Raw genomic sequence first — 16468 nt, 5'->3', positions numbered from 1 at the left:
TACCTCCTCTTTAAATACTTTCACTGATCTATCTACCTCCTCTTTAAATACTGTCACTGATCTATCTACCTCCTCTTTAATTAATGTCACTGATCTATCTACCTCCTCTTTAAATACTGTCAGTGATCTATCTACCTCCTCTTTAAATACTGTCAGTGATCTATCTACCTCCTCTTTAAATACTGTCAGTGATCTATCTACCTCCTCTTTAAATACTGTCAGTGATCTATCTACCTCCTCTTTAAATACTGTCAGTGATCTATCTACATCCTCTTTAAATACTTTCAGTGATCTATCTACCTCTTTAAATACTGTCAGTGATCTATCTACCTCCTCTTTAAATACTGTCAGTGATCTATCTACCTCCTCTTTAAATACTGTCACTGATCTATCTACCTCCTCTTTAAATACTGTCACTGATCTATCTACCTCCTCTTTAAATACTTTCACTGATCTATCTACCTCCTCTTTAAATACATTCACTGATCTATCTGCCTCCTCTTCAAATACTTTCACTGATCTATCTGCCTCCTCTTCAAATACTTTCACTGATCTATCTACCTCTTTAAATACTTTCACTGATCTATCTACCTCCTCTTTAAATACTGTCAGTGATCTATCTACCTCCTCTTTAAATACTTTCACTGTTCTATCTACCTCCTCTTTAAATACTCAGTGATCTATCTACCTCCTCTTTAAATACTTTCACTGATCTATCTACCTCCTCTTTAAATACTTTCACTGATCTATCTACCTCCTCTTTAAATACTTTCACTGATCTATCTACCTCCTCTTTAAATACTGTCAGTGATCGATCTAACTCCTCTTTAAATACTGTCAGTGATCTATCTACCTCCTCTTTAAATACTTTCACTGATCTATCTACCTCCTCTTTAAATACTGTCAGTGATCGATCTACCTGCTCTTTAAATACTGGCAGTGATCTATCTACCTGCTCTTTAAATACTGTCAGTGATCGATCTACCTGCTCTTTAAATACTGGCAGTGATCTATCTACCTCCTCTTTAAATACTGTCAGTGATCTATCTACCTGCTCTTTAAATACTGTCAGTGATCTATCTACCTGCTCTTTAAATACTTTCACTGATCTATCTACCTCCTCTTTAAATACTGTCAGTGATCTATCTACCTCCTCTTTAAATACTGTCACTGATCTATCTACCTCCTCTTTAAATACTGTCACTGATCTATCTACCTCCTCTTTAAATACTGTCACTGATCTATCTACCTCCTCTTTAAATACTTTCACTGATCTATCTACCTCCTCTAAATACTTTCACTGATCTATCTACCTCCTCTTTAAATACTTTCACTGATCTATCTACCTCCTCTTTAAATACTGTCACTGATCTATCTACCTCCTCTTTAATTAATGTCGCTGATCTATCTACCTCCTCTTTAAATACTGTCAGTGATCTATCTACCTCCTCTTTAAATACTGTCAGTGATCTATCTACCTCCTCTTTAAATACTGTCAGTGATCTATCTACCTCCTCTTTAAATACTGTCAGTGATCTATCTACCTCCTCTTTAAATACTGTCAGTGATCTATCTACCTCCTCTTTAAATACTGTCAGTGATCTATCTACATCCTCTTTAAATACTGTCAGTGATCTATCTACCTCCTCTTTAAATACATTCAGTGTTCTATCTGCCTCCACTTCAAATACTTTCACTGATCTATCTGCCTCCTCTTCAAATACTTTGCGATCTATCTACCTCTTTAAATACTTTCACTGATCTATCTACCTCCTCTTTAAATACTTTCACTGATCTATCTATCTCCTCTTTAAATACTTTCACTGATCTATCTACCTCCTCTTTAAATACTTTCACTGATCTATCTACCTCCTCTTTAAATACTTTCACTGATCTATCTACCTCCTCTTTAAATACTTTCACTGATCTATCTACCTCTTTAAATACTTTCAGTGACCTATCTATCTCTTTAAATACTGTCACTGATCTATCTATCTCTTTAAACACTTTCAGTGATCTATCTGCCTCCTCTTCAAATACTTTCAGTGATCTACCTACCTCCTCTTTAAATACTTTCAGTGATCTATCTACCTCTTTAAATACTTTGTGATCTATCTACCTCTTTAAATACTTTCAGTGATCTATCTACCTCCTCTTTAAATACTTTCACTGATCTATCTACCTCCTCTTTAAATACTTTCACTGATCTATCTACCTCCTCTTTAAATACTTTCAGTGATCTATCTACCTCCTCTTTAAATACTTTCACTGATCTATCTACCTCTTTAAATACTTTCAGTGATCTATCTATCTCTTTAAATACTGTCACTGATCTATCCATCTCTTTCAACACTTTCAGTGATCTATCTGCCTCCTCTTCAAATACTTTCAGTGATCTACCTACCTCCTCTTTAAATACTTTCAGTGATCTATCTACCTCTTTAAATACTTTCAGTGATCTATCTACCTCTTTAAATACTTTGTGATCTATCTACCTCCTCTTTAAATACTTAAATACGTTCAGTGATCTATCTCCTCCTTAAATACTTTGTGATCTATCTACCTCCTCTTTAAATACTTTGTGATCTATCTACCTCCTCTTTAAATACTTTCACTGATCTATCTACCTCCTCTTTAAATACTTTCACTGATCTATCTACCTCCTCTTTAAATACTTTCACTGATCTATCTACCTCCTCTTTAAATACTTTCACTGATCTATCTACCTCCTCTTTAAATACTTTCACTGATCTATCTACCTCCTCTTTAAATACTGCCACCGATCTATCTACCTCCTCTTTAAATACGTTCAGTGATCTATCTACCTCCTCTTTAAATACATTCAGTGATCTATCTCCTCTTTAAATACTTTCAGTGATCTATCTACCTCCTCTTTAAATACTTTCAGTGATCTATCTACCTCCTCTTTAAATACTTTCACTGATCTATCTACCTCCTCTTTAAATACGTTCAGTGATCTATCTACATCCTCTTTAAATACTTTCACTGATCTATCTACCTCCTCTTTAAATACTTTCACTGATCTATCTACCTCCCCTTTAAATACTTTCACTGATCTATCTACCTCCCCTTTAAATACTTTCACTGATCTATCTACCTCCTCTTTAAATACTGTCACTGATCTATCCACCTCCTCTTTAAACATTTCCATAGATCTATCTACCTTCTCTTTAAACACTTTCACTGATCTATTGCACAGAGTCATCTAGATTTCCATGCCTGCAGTTTAATAAGTTTAGTGTTGAAACTACATAAATTCAACTCGTCAAGACAAACGGTTGCATCTTGATGGGAAAGCTCAACGTTATTTAACTCTCTGGGGTGGAGAATTCCAGACATTCACTACCCTCAGAGGAGAAATTCTTTTGCAACTGATCCGTGGGGCACTCCACTCGTTATGTCTTTCCAACCTACAAAGGACCCACTAATCCTACTTCTCTGTCTTCTGCGTGTTAACCAATCCCCGATCCATGCTGTTACATTACCCCAAATACCGTGAGCTCCTATCTTGTTCAATAACCTTTTATGTGGCACTTTATCGAATGCTTTCTAGAAATCCAAATACACTACATCAAACAGAAAAGAAAGCATACGATAGGCACAAAGAACTAAGCACTGCAGATAGCCTAGATGAATATAGGAAGTGCAGGGACGAAGTGAAAAAGGAAACGAGGAAAACAAAGAGAGGGCATGAAAAAAGATGAGCAAGTAAAGTTAAAGATAACCCAAAGATATTTTACCAACACATTAATGCTAAAAGGTTAGTTAAGGAAAAAGTGGGACCTATCAGAGATGGAGATGGAAACTTGTGTGTCGATGCAGAGGCTGTGGGAAGGGTTTTGAATGAATATTTTGTCTCCGTGTTTACAAAGGAAAGGGAGGATGTAGATATAGTAGTCCAGGAGGAACACTGTGAGATATTGGATGGGATAATCATAAAGAGAGAGGAAGTACTCGAAGGGTTGAAATCCTTGAAAGTTGATAAGTCACCAGGGCCAGATGGATTGTTTGCAAGGCTGCTGAAGGAAATCAGGGAGGAGATAGCAGATGCTCTGAGGATGATTTTCCAATCTTCACTAGATACAGAGGAGGTACCGGAGGACTGGAGAAATGTAAACATAGTTCCATTGTTTAAAAAGGGATCAAAGGAAATGCCAAATAATTATAGGCCAGTTAGTCTTACATCGGTGGTGAGCAAATTAGTAGAATCAATCCTGAGAGATAGGATTAACTGTCATGTGGAAAGGCATGGACTAGTCAGGGATGGTCAGCATGGATTTGTTAAAGGAAGGTCTTGCCTCACAAATTTGATTGAATTCTTTGAGGAAGTGACAAGAAGGGTTGATGAAGGTAGTGCAGTGGATGATGTGTACATGGGTTTTAGCAAGGCATTTGACAAGGTCCCACAAGGCAGATTGGTCAGGAAAGTAAAAGCCCATGGGATTCAGGGTAATGTGGCAAACTAGATAAAAGGTTGGCTTTGTAACAGGAAACAAAGGGTAATGGTCGATGGATGCCCTTGCGAATGGAAAGTTGTCTCAAGTGGTGTTCCACAGGGCTCAGTGTTGGGACCCTTGCTGTTTGTGTTATATATTAACGATTTGGACGTGAACGTGGGGGGCACGATTGGGAAATTTGCAGGTGACACAAAGATTGGCCGAGTAGTGGATAGTGTAGAGGATAGCCATAATCTCCAAAACGATATAGATGGGTTGGTGGAGTGGGCGGTAAAGTGGCAGATGGATTTTAACATAGAGAAGTGTGAGGTCATACATTTAGGGAGGTCAAACAGTTACAGGAATTACACAATAAATGGGAATATATTAAGAGGGGTAGATGAAGTGAGAGATCATGGCGTACAAGTACACAGCTCCCTGAAGGCAGCAGTTCAAGCAGACAAGGCTGTAAAGAAGGCATATGGGATGCTCTCCTTCATTGGCAGAGGTATAGAATATAAAAGTAAGGATATAATGTTGGAATTGTATAAAACACTGGTGAGGCCACAACTGGAGTATTGTGTGCAGTTCTGGTCACCACATTACAGGAAGGATGTAATAGCTCTGGAGAGAGTGCACAGGAGGTTTACAAGAATGTTGCCAGGGTTAGAAAAGTGTAGCCATGAGGAGAGATTGGATAGGTTGGGGTTATTTTCCTTAGAACAAAGAAGGCTGAGAGGTGACTTGATTGAGGTGTACAAAATTATGAGGGGAATAGATAGAGTGGACAGGATAAAATTGTTTCCCTTGATGGAGAATTCTGGAACCAGGGGACAGAGATTCAAGATAAGTGGCAGAAGGTGTAGGGGGGACATGAGGAAGAACTTTTTTACGCAGAGGGTAGTGGGTGTCTGGAATTTGCTGCCCAAGTTGGTGGTAGAGGCAGAAACTCTAAACTCTTAAAAAGTACTTGGATGTGCACCTTAAGTGCTGTAAGCTGCAGGGCTATGGGCCGGGTGCAGGAAGGTGGGATTAGAAAGGGCATCTGGGTGTCCTCGGGCTGGCATGGACAAGATGGGCCAAATGGCCTCCTTCTGTGCTGTAAATTTTCTATGGTTCAATGGTTCTACATCTACCGGTTACCTGGAAGTTCCCCTCTAAGCCACTCACCATCCTGATTTGGAAATATATCACCGTTCCTTCACTGTCACTGGGTCAAAATCCTGGAACTTCCTCCCTAACAGCACTGTGGGTGTACCGACACCACATGGACTGTAGTGGTTGAAGAAGGCAGCTGATCACCACCTTCTCGAGGGCAACTAGGGATGGGCAATAAATGCTGAGCCAGCCAGCAACACCCACATTCCATGAATGAATAAAAAAAAAATTTCAGTTTTAAATGAGTGTCCACTTATTCTGTACCTATGTCCCCTAGTTCGAGATTCCCCCACTAGTGGAAACATCTTCTCAACATCTACCCTGTCAAGACCCTCAGAATCTCGTATGTTTCAATCTCATTCTTCTAAAATCTAATGAATAAAGGTCTAACCTGTTTAGCCGTTCTTGATAAGTCAACTCCTTCATCCCAGGAATCAGCCTAGTTAATCTCTTTTGACTTGCCTGCAATGCCAGTATCTCCTTTCTTAAATATGGGGACCAAAACTGTACACAGTACTCTGGGTGTGGCCTCACCAACACCCTGTACTGTTGTAACAAGGCTTCCCTATTTTTACATAGAAACTAGGAGCAGGAATAGGCCATTCAGCCCTTCGAGCCTGCTCTGCCATTCATTATGACCATGGCTGATTAGCCAACTCAATATCCTGCTCCCACTTTCTCCCCATACCCTTTGATCCCTTTCACCCCAAGAGTTATATCTAACTCCTTCTTGAAAGCATACAACATTTTGGCCTCAACTACTTTCTGTGGTAACGAATTCCACAGACTCACCACTCTCTGGGTGAAGAAATTTCTCCTCATCTCAGTCCTAAATGGTCTACCCCATATCCTCAGACTGTGACCCCTGGTTCTGGACTCCCCCACCATTGGGAACATCCTTGCTGCATCTACCCTGTCTAGTCCTGTTAGAATTTTATAGGTTTCTATGAGATCCCCCCCCCCACCATTCTTCTGAACTCCAGAGAATATAATCCTAATCGACTCAATCTCTCCTCATATGTCAGTCCCGCCATCCCAGGAATCGGTCGGTAAACCTTCGCTGCACTCCCTCTATAGCAAGTACATCCTTCCTCAGATAAGGAGACCAAAACTGCACACAATATTCCAGGTGTGGTCTCACCAAGGCCCTGTATAATTGCAGCAAGGCATCCCTATTCCTGTACTCGAATCCTCTGGCTCTGAAGGCCAATATACCATTTGCCTTTTTTACCGCCTGCTGCACCTGCATGTTCACCTTCAGTGACTGGTGTACAAGGACACCCAGGTCTTGTTGCACATTCCCCTCTCTCTATTATATGAATGGCTATAAATTATGTGCCTTCCTGTTTTTGCTACCAAAATGGATAACTTCTCATTTATCCACATTATACTGCATCTGCCATGCATTTGCCCACTCACTCAGCTCGTCCAAATCACACTGAAGCATCTCTGCATCCTCCTCACAGCTCACTCTCCCACCCAGCTTTGTGTCATCTGCAAATTTGGAGATATTACATTTAATTCCCTCATCTAAATTGTTAATATATATTGTGAATAACTGGGGTCCCAGCACCGATTCCTGCGGCACCCCACTAGTCACTGCCTGCCATTTGGAAAATGACCCGTTTATTCCTACTCTTTGTTTCCTGTCTGCCAAGCAGTTTTCTATCCATCTCAATACACTACCCCCAGTCCCATGCGCTTTAATTTTACACACCAATCTCTTATGTGGGACTTTGTCGAAAGCCTTCTGAAAGTCCAAATAGACCACATCCACTGGCCCCCCCTCATCAACTCCATTAGTTACATCCTCGAAAAATTCCAGAAGATTTGTCAAGCATGAATTCCCTTTACACTCCAACCCTCTCGCAATATAGGCCAAAACTCCATTCGCATTTTAATTACTTGCTGCACCTGCATGCTAACTTTTTGAGTTTCATGCACAAGAACGCCCAGATCCCTCTGTGCTGCATTTTGTTTGGAGTCTCCCCATTTAAGTAACAGTATGCCTTTTGATTCTTCCTAAAAAGATCCATTAATCCCGATTCTCTGTCTTCTGTGCGTTAACCAATCCTCGATCCATGCTAGTACATTACCCCCAATACCATGAGCTCCTAAACAAAAAGAGAATTACCTGGAAAACTCAGCAGGTCTGGCAGCATCGGCGGAGAAGAAAAGAGTTGACGTTTCGAGTCCTCATGACCCTTCGACAGAACTGAGTGAATCTAAGGAGAGGGGTGAAATATATATCCTTATATATCCTTAGATTCACTCAGTGCTGTTGAAGGGTCATGAGGACTCGAAACATCAACTCTTTTCTTCTCCGCCGATGCTGCCAGACCTGCTGAGCTTTTCCAGGTAATTCTGTTTTTGTTTTGGATTTCCAGCATCCACAGTTTTTTGTTTTTATAACCATGAGCTCCTATCTTGTGCAATAACCTTTTATGTGGGCACCTTAGCGAATGCCTTCTGGAAATCCAAATACACTACATCTATCAGTTCCTCTGCTTGTTATATCCTCAAAGAGCTCTAGCAAATTGGTTAAACGTGATTTCCCTTTCAAAAAACCATGTTGATGTTGACTCTGCTTGATTCCATTAAGCTTTTCTAACTGTCCTGCTATTTCTTCCTTAATAATGGACTCTAGCATTTTCCCAATGACAGATGTTAGGCTGACTGGCCTATAGTTTCCTGATTTTTGTCTCCCTCCCTTCTTGAACAGGGGCATCACATTAGTGGTTTTCCAATCTGCTGGGGCTCTCCGGTAATCCAGTGAGCTCTGGAATATTTTGACCAAAGCCTCCACTATCCCTGCAGCCACTTCCTTTAAAACCCTTGGATGCAGGCCATCAGGTCCTGGTGACTTGTCTGTCTTTAGTCCCATTAGTTTGTCAAATACTTTGTCCCTCGTGACAGAGACTGTTACAAGATCTTTCCTCCCATTAGCTCCTTGTTTATCTGATATCTTTGGGATGTTTATAGTGTCCTCCACCGTGAAGACCGATGCAAAATATTGGTTTAAATTATCTGCCATTTCCCTGTTCCCTGTTATCAATTGTCCAGTCACATCCTCCAAGGGTCCCACGCTCACTTTAACCACTCTCTATCTTTCTATATACCCATAGAAGAGCTTCATGTTTGTTTTTATATTTTTTTGCCAATTTACCATCATAATTAAGTTTCTCCCTCTTTATTAGCTTGTTAGTTATCTGCTGCTGGTTCCTAAAAATTCCTTCTCCTCTGGACAACAACTAGTTTTCGTCACTTTGCATGCCTTAGTTTCTGATTGGACACACTCCTTGACCATGGGTGGTTTATCCTTCTCATCGAGTCCTTCTTTTTGACCAGGATAAACTTTTGCTGTACGTTTTGAAATATCTGCTTAAATGTCTGCCACTGCTCATCTACCAACCTTCCCCTTAATCAGCTTTCCTAGCCTGCTTTAGACAACTCTTCATACCTCTGTAATTGCCTCTCTGTAAGTTGAGGAGGATATCGGTCTGGAAGAGACGGGAGCCGGCTCAGGGGGATATCTGTCTGGAAGAGACGGGAGCCGGCTCAGGGGGATATCTGTCTGGAAGAGACGGGAGCCGGCTCAGGGGGATATCGGTCTGGAAGAGACGGGAGCCGGCTCAGGGGGGATATCGGTCTGGAAGAGACGGGAGCCGGCTCAGGGGGGATATCGGTCTGGAAGAGACGGGAGCCGGCTCAGGAGGATATCTGTCTGGAAGAGACGGGAGCCGGCTCAGGGGGATATCGGTCTGGAAGAGACGGGAGCCGGCTCAGGGGGATATCTGTCTGGAAGAGACGGGAGCCGGCTCAGGGGGATATCTGTCTGGAAGAGACGGGAGCCGGCTCAGGGGGATATCGGTCTGGAAGAGACGGGAGAGGGCTCAGGGGGATATCTGGTGGGTGAGAGAGGGCGGGGGCCAGAGTGGGCAAGGGGGGTAGAGGGCGGGCGAGGGGGTGGGCGAGGGCGGGCGAGGGAGGGCGGGCGAGGGCGGGCGAGGGCGGGCGAGGGCGGGCGAGGGCGGGCGAGGGCGGGCGAGGGCGGGCGAGGGCGGGCGAGGGCGAGGGAGGGTGGGCGAGGGAGGGTGAGGGAGGGCGGGCGAGGGAGGGTGAGGGAGGGCGGGCGAGGGAGGGCGAGCGAGGGCGGGCGGGGGAGGGCGGGCGAGGGAGGGCGGGCGAGGGAGGGCGGGCGAGGGAGGGCGGGCGAGGGAGGGCGGGCGAGGGAGGGCGGGCGAGGGAGGGCGGGCGAGGGAGGGCGGGCGGGCGAGGGAGGGCGGGCGAGGGAGGGTGAGGGAGGGCGGGCGAGGGAGGGCGAGCGAGGGCGGGCGGGGGAGGGCGGGCGAGCGAGGGCGGGCGGGGGAGGGCGGGCGAGGGAGGGCGGGCGAGGGAGGGCGGGCGAGGGAGGGCGGGCGAGGGAGGGCGGGCGAGGGAGGGCGGGCGAGGGAGGGCGGGCGAGGGAGGGCGGGCGAGGGAGGGCGGGCGAGGGAGGGCGGGTGAGGGAGGGCGGGTGAGGGAGGGCGGGTGAGGGAGGGCGGGTGAGGGAGGGCGGGTGAGGGAGGGCGGGTGAGGGAGGGCGGGTGAGGGGTGCGGGTGGGCGAGGGCGAGGGTGGGTGGGCGAGGGCGAGGGCGGGTGAGGGGTGTGGGTGGGCGAGGGCGAGGGCGGGTGAGGGGTGTGGGTGGGCGAGGGTGAGGGGTGTGGGTGGGCGAGGGCGAGGGCGGGTGGGCGAGGGCGAGGGTGGGTGGGCGAGGGCGAGGGTGGGTGGGCGAGGGTGGGTGGGCGAGGGTGGGTGGGCGAGGGTGGGTGGGCGAGGGAGGGCGGGCGAGGGAGGGCGGGCGAGGGAGGGCGGGCGAGGGAGGGCGGGCGAGGGAGGGCGGGCGAGGGAGGGCGGGCGAGGGAGGGCGGGCGAGGGAGGGCGGGCGAGGGAGGGCGGGCGAGGGAGGGCGGGCGAGGGAGGGCGGGCGAGGGAGGGCGGGCGAGGGAGGGCGGGCGAGGGAGGGCGGGCGAGGGAGGGCGGGCGAGGGAGGGCGGGCGAGGGAGGGCGGGCGAGGGAGGGCGGGCGAGGGAGGGCGGGCGAGGGAGGGCGGGCGAGGGAGGGCGGGCGAGGGAGGGCGGGCGAGGGAGGGCGGGGCGAGGGAGGGCGGGCGAGGGAGGGCGGGCGAGGGAGGGCGAGGGAGGGAGGGCGAGGGAGGGCGGGCGAGGGAGGGCGGGCGAGGGAGGGCGGGCGAGGGAGGGCGGGCGAGGGAGGGCGGGCGAGGGAGGGCGGGGGAGGGAGGGCGAGGGAGGGAGGGCGAGTGAGGGTGGGCGAGGGAGGGTGGGCGAGGGAGGGTGAGGGAGGGTGGGCGAGGGCGAGGGTGGGCGAGGGAGGGCGAGGGCGAGGGTGGGTGAGGGAGGGTGGGCGAGGGAGGGTGAGGGTGGGTGGGTGAGGGTGGGCGGGCGAGGGTGGGCGGGCGAGGGAGGGTGGGTGAGGGTGGGCGGGTGAGGGTGGGCGGGCGAGGGAGGGCGGGCGAGGGAGGGCGGGCGAGGGAGGGCGGGCGAGGGAGGGCGGGCGAGGGAGGGCGGGTGAGGGAGGGCGGGTGAGGGAGGGCGGGTGAGGGGGGTGGGTGGGCGAGGGCGAGGGTGGGTGGGCGAGGGCGAGGGTGGGTGGGCGAGGGAGGGTGAGGGTGGGCGAGGGAGGGTGGGCGAGGGAGGGCGGGCGAGGGAGGGCGGGCGAGGGAGGGCGGGCGAGGGAGGGCGGGCGAGGGAGGGCGGGCGAGGGAGGGCGGGCGAGGGAGGGCGGGCGAGGGAGGGCGGGCGAGGGAGGGCGGGCGAGGGAGGGCGGGCGAGGGAGGGCGGGCGAGGGAGGGCGGGCGAGGGAGGGCGGGCGAGGGAGGGCGGGCGAGGGAGGGCGGGCGATGGAGGGCGGGCGATGGAGGGCGGGCGAGGGAGGGCGGGCGAGGGAGGGCGGGCGAGGGAGGGCGGGCGAGGGAGGGCGGGCGAGGGAGGGCGGGCGGGTGAGGGAGGGCGGGTGAGGGAGGGCGGGTGAGGGAGGGCGAGGGAGGGAGGGCGAGGGAGGGAGGGCGAGGGAGGGTGGGCGAGGGAGGGTGGGCGAGGGAGGGTGGGCGAGGGAGGGTGAGGGTGGGTGAGGGAGGGTGGGCGAGGGCGAGTGTGGGCGAGGGAGGGCGAGGGCGAGGGTGGCCGAGGGTGGGTGAGGGAGGGTGGGCGAGGGAGGGTGAGGGTGGGTGGGTGAGGGTGGGCGGGCGAGGGTGGGCGGGCGAGGGAGGGTGGGTGAGGGTGGGCGGGTGAGGGAGGGCGGGCGAGGGAGGGCGGGCGAGGGAGGGCGGGCGAGGGAGGGCGGGCGAGGGAGGGCGGGCGAGGGAGGGCGGGCGAGGGAGGGCGGGCGAGGGAGGGCGGGCGAGGGAGGGCGGGCGAGGGAAGGCGGGCGAGGGAAGGTGGGCGAGGGAGGGTGATGGTGAGGGAGGGTGAGGGAGGATGGGTGGGTGGGTGAGGGAGGGTGAGGGTGGGAGGGTGAGGGTGAGGGAGGGTGGGTGAGGGAGGGTGAGTGAGGATGGGTGGGTGGGTGAGGGAGGGTGAGTGGGTGAGGGTGGGTGAGGGAGGGTGCGGGAGGGAGGGAGGGTGAGGGAGGGAGGGAGGGTGAGGGAGGGAGGGTGGGTGGGTGAGGGAGGGTGAGGGTGAGGGAGGGTGAGGGAGGGTGGGTGGGTGAGGGAGGGTGAGGGGGTGGGTAGGTGAGAGGGGGTGGGTGAGGGAGGGTGGGTGAGGGAGGGTGGGTGAGGGAGGGTGGGTGAGGGAGGGTGTGGGTGGGTGGGTGAGGGGGTGGGTAGGTGAGAGGGGGTGGGTGAGGGAGGGTGGGTGGGTGAGGTTGGGTGGGTGAGGGTGAGGGAGGGTGGGTTGGTGAGGGAGGGAGGGTGAGACAGGGTGGGTGAGGGTGGGTGAGGGAGGGTGAGGGTGGGTGAGGGTGTGGGTGGGTGGGTGGGTGAGGGAGGGTGAGGGTGTGGGTGGGTGGGTGAGGGGGTGGGTAGGTGAGAGGGGGTGGGTGAGGTTGGGTGGGTGAGGGTGAGGGAGGGTGGGTGAGGGAGGGTGGGTGAGGGTGAGGGAGGGTGAGGGAGGGTGAGGGTGTGGGTGGGTGGGTGAGGGGGTGGGTAGGTGAGAGGGGGTGGGTGAGGTTGGGTGGGTGAGGGTGAGGGAGGGTGGGTTGGTGAGGGAGGGAGGGTGAGGGTGGGTGAGGGAGGGTGAGGGTGGGTGAGGGTGTGGGTGGGTGGGTGAGGGGGTGGGTAGGTGAGAGGGGGTGGGTGAGGGAGGGTGGGTGAGGGAGGGTGTGGGTGGGTGAGGGTGTGGGTGTGCGTGGGTGGGTGGGTGAGGGAGGGTGGGTGAGGGAGGGTGGGTGAGGGAGGGTGGGTGAGGGAGGGAGGGTGGGTGGGTGAGGGAGGGTGGGTGGGTGAGGGAGGGTGAGGGAGGGTGAGGGTGTGGGTGGGTGGGTGAGGGGGTGGGTAGGTGAGAGGGGGTGGGTGAGGTTGGGTGGGTGAGGGTGAGGGAGGGTGGGTGAGGGAGGGTGGGTTGGTGAGGGAGGGAGGGTGGGTGAGGGAGGGTGGGTGAGGGAGGGTGGGTGAGGGGGTGGGAAGGTGAGAGGGGGTGGGTGAGGTTGGGTGGGTGAGGGTGAGGGAGGGTGGGTGAGGGAGTGTGGGTTGGTGAGGGAGGGTGGGTGGGTGAGGGAGGGTGAGGGTGGGTGAGGGTGAGGGAGGGTGAGGGAGGGTGAGGGAGGGTGAGGGAGGGTGAGGGAGGGTGAGGGAGGGTGAGGGAGGGTGGGTTGGTGAGGGAGGGAGGGTGGGTGGGTGGGTGAGGGTGGGTGAGGGAGGGTGAGGGTGGGTGAGGGTGGGTGAGGGTGTGGGTGGGTGGGTGAGGGTGTGGGTAGGTGAGAGGGGGTGGGTGAGGGAGGTTGGGTGAGGGAGGGTGTGGGTGGGTGAGGGTGTGGGTGGGTGGGTGGGTGAGGGAGGGTGGGTGAGGGAAGGTGAGGGTGGGTGGGTGGGTGGGCGAGTGGGTGACGGTTGGGGAAGGGGCACTGTTCTCAACGGTACCCTACTAGTTACAGCTTGCTGATCCAGAAGTGACCTGTTCATGCCTCTGTTGCCTGGTTGTCGCTGCTAACATGTTCCCTCCTGCACCATGAGCTCTTATTTAGTGGAGTCATGTTTGATGTGGCACCTTGTCAAAAGCCTTGTTGAAATCCAAGTGCACGTTCTCCTTTATCCACGTTGCTTGTTACTTCCTCAAAGAACTGCAATAATTTAGTCAAACATGATTTCCCTCTTACAAAACCATGCTGACTGCCTGACCACACACAGTGTCTAATTGCCCTGCTCTCGCCTCCTTAATAATAGGTAACAGCGTTTCTCCTTGGACAGATGAAAAGCTAACCTGCAGTTCTTCCTATGTTTTTTGGCTAATCACCCCAAATTCAACTGGTTAACCGGAACATGTCCATTCTGCCGGAAACCAGGGAGATTTATCAGCTCCACCACCTATGCTGGTAATACTTACCATCCTTCTAGAAAAAGCAAGTTCCTTTTTCACTTTGTGTCTTGTAATTGGTACCTACGTGCATTCTGTACACAGCAGAAAAGCTTCAGTGACCCAATTTGTCTTAATCCATTGATAATTTCTAAAGGCATCTCTCCCATTTCCAGCCAGCAGGGGACTGGAGTACAGCAGCAAACAGGAAAGTACTTACCTGATGTCATGAGGAAGCGCAGATTGATCCAAGCTGTACTGAATCACGGCCAGTTTGCATAAGGTCTTCAGACTTGGACCTGACAAATAGTCAAACAATGCCTTCAGACTGTTGGGTACCATCTACAGGGTGCACTGCAGTAAGACCTTCCCAAACCCACAACCTGCACCACCTAGAAGGACAAGAGCAGCAGGAAGGCCAACTGTTGGGTCAATTCCTGAAACTCCCTCCCAGACAGCATTGTAAGGGACCGGGTATTAAAAGTTGGCCTTGCTGGCGGTGCTCAAATGCAAGAAGGAAATTCGAGAAAGTTCCTTGATGTACGAAATCGCAGAGGTCTGAATCTACTGCAAACTTACAGATGTTAAGGAATTCAGGACAGGAAGTTCATAAATTGGGCTTGTATTCTCTGGAGTTTAGAAGAATGAGAGTCGATCTCATTGAATCCTTGGAGATTCTGAAGGGGTTTGACAGGGTGGACACAGAGAGACTGTCTCTGCTGGTCGGGGAGTCTAAAACACGGGGGCTCAGTCTCAGGATAAAGGGTAGGCCAGTTAGGACTGAGATGAGGAGAAATTTCTTCACTCAAAGGGTTGTGAATCTTTGGAACTCTCTACCCCAGAGGGTTGTGGATGCTCCATCGTTGAATTTATTTAATGTTGGAATAGACGGATTTTTGATCTCTCAGGGAATTAAAGGATATGGGGACCAGGCAGGAAAGTGGAATTGACACCCAAGATCAGCCATGATCATACTGAATGGTAGAGCAGGCTCAATGGACCACTGGTCTACTCCTGCTCCTGGTTTTTTTTTTATGTTCTTATGTGCTGACCATCACTTGAAAGAGGGACAGAGTCACTTTGCCCCGGTCCTGGAAAGACTTCATTCAGTGACACAGCTAAGTGTGAAGCCGCTTCTTCCACTGCAGTGCTGATTTACCTGTCCTGCATTCACTGCTTCTTCCTCTTCAAGCAAACGTAGGAAGACGAGGCCATTCAGCCCCGCAAACCTGTTTCTCCATTCACTGAGATCATGGCTGATCTGTCACCCAACTCCATGTATCCACCATCGGCCCATTCCCTTTTTAAAACATTGGTTACTAAAGATCGACCACGTCAGGTTTCAAATTAACAATCGAGCTACTATCAACTGGCGTGAGCCAGAGTTCCAAATTTTTACCACCCTTTTTGTGGACAGATTTTTCCCAAATTCACCCTCGAAAGCTTTGATGCTAACTTTTAGTCTATGCCCCCAAACCGTAGACTCTCCAACCAGGAGAAATAGGACATCTCTATATACCCTATCTGTAATAATCGGGAAAACTATGATCAAATCCTCGCTTCAACTTCTAAATTCCAGGGAATACAACCCTAGTTTGCCTAACTTTTCCTCAGTTTAACCCTTGGAGTCCAGGTATCATTCTAGTAAATCTGCACTTCCTCCATGATATCCCCATCCTAAGGTGTGGTGTCCAGAACTGAACACCACATGCAGTATATTCAGGGTGTTCTATGGCTGTAGCATAATCTCTATTCCCTTGGATTCTGAGAATTGAAAAGCATTCCATAGGCTTTTTTGATTATTTTCGATGCCTCTCCATTTCATATCAATAATCTATCGACACGGACCGCCAAGTCTCTTTGGATCTCCACTGTTCCCAGCTTTTCATCATCTAGAAAGCATCTGTTACGGGAACATGAGAAATAGGAGCAAGAATGGCCATTCAACCCCTCAAGCCTGCTCTGCCTTTCAGTGCTTACTTTACTGCACTATCCCCATAACCCGTGGTGTTTTTAATATCGAGAAATCGATCAGTCTCTGTCATGAACATGTTCAATGGTTTCCACAGCCCTCTGGGGTAACGAATTCCAAAGATTCACCACACTGAGCAAAGAAATTCCTCCTCATCACAGACCGAAATTGCTTGCCCCTTATTCTGAGACTGTGTCTCCTGGTTCTAGACCTCCCCCAGCCAGGGGAAACATCCTTCCTGCATCTACCTGGTGAAAGAATTTTGTATGTTTCAATAAGGTCACCTTTCATTCTTCTAAACTCTGGAGAATACAGACCCATTCTCCTCAATCTCCCCTCATTGGACAGACCAGCCAACCCAGAAATCAG

The 16468-nt window shown here is 51.0% G+C and overlaps 1 protein-coding gene across 2 annotated transcripts in view; it reads right to left on the bottom strand.

The window, feature by feature from the left end:
- Nucleotides 1-16468, bottom strand: part of klhdc3 (kelch domain containing 3) — a 117453-nt gene that overhangs the window by 7034 nt on the left and 93951 nt on the right. Inside the window, exon 10 of one of the 2 annotated variants that reach the window (XM_041187255.1) lies at nt 14348-14426. The exons of the other annotated variant lie outside the window; for it this stretch is intronic. Coding sequence (XP_041043189.1) covers nt 14348-14426 — 79 coding nt within the window. The remainder of the gene's footprint in view (nt 1-14347; nt 14427-16468) is intronic. 2 annotated transcript variants of the gene reach the window in all.

Source organism: Carcharodon carcharias, chromosome 5 (assembly GCF_017639515.1).
Source record: "Carcharodon carcharias isolate sCarCar2 chromosome 5, sCarCar2.pri, whole genome shotgun sequence".
Lineage (NCBI taxonomy): Eukaryota > Metazoa > Chordata > Chondrichthyes > Lamniformes > Lamnidae > Carcharodon > Carcharodon carcharias.
This window is presented reverse-complemented; position numbering and strand designations above follow the sequence as displayed.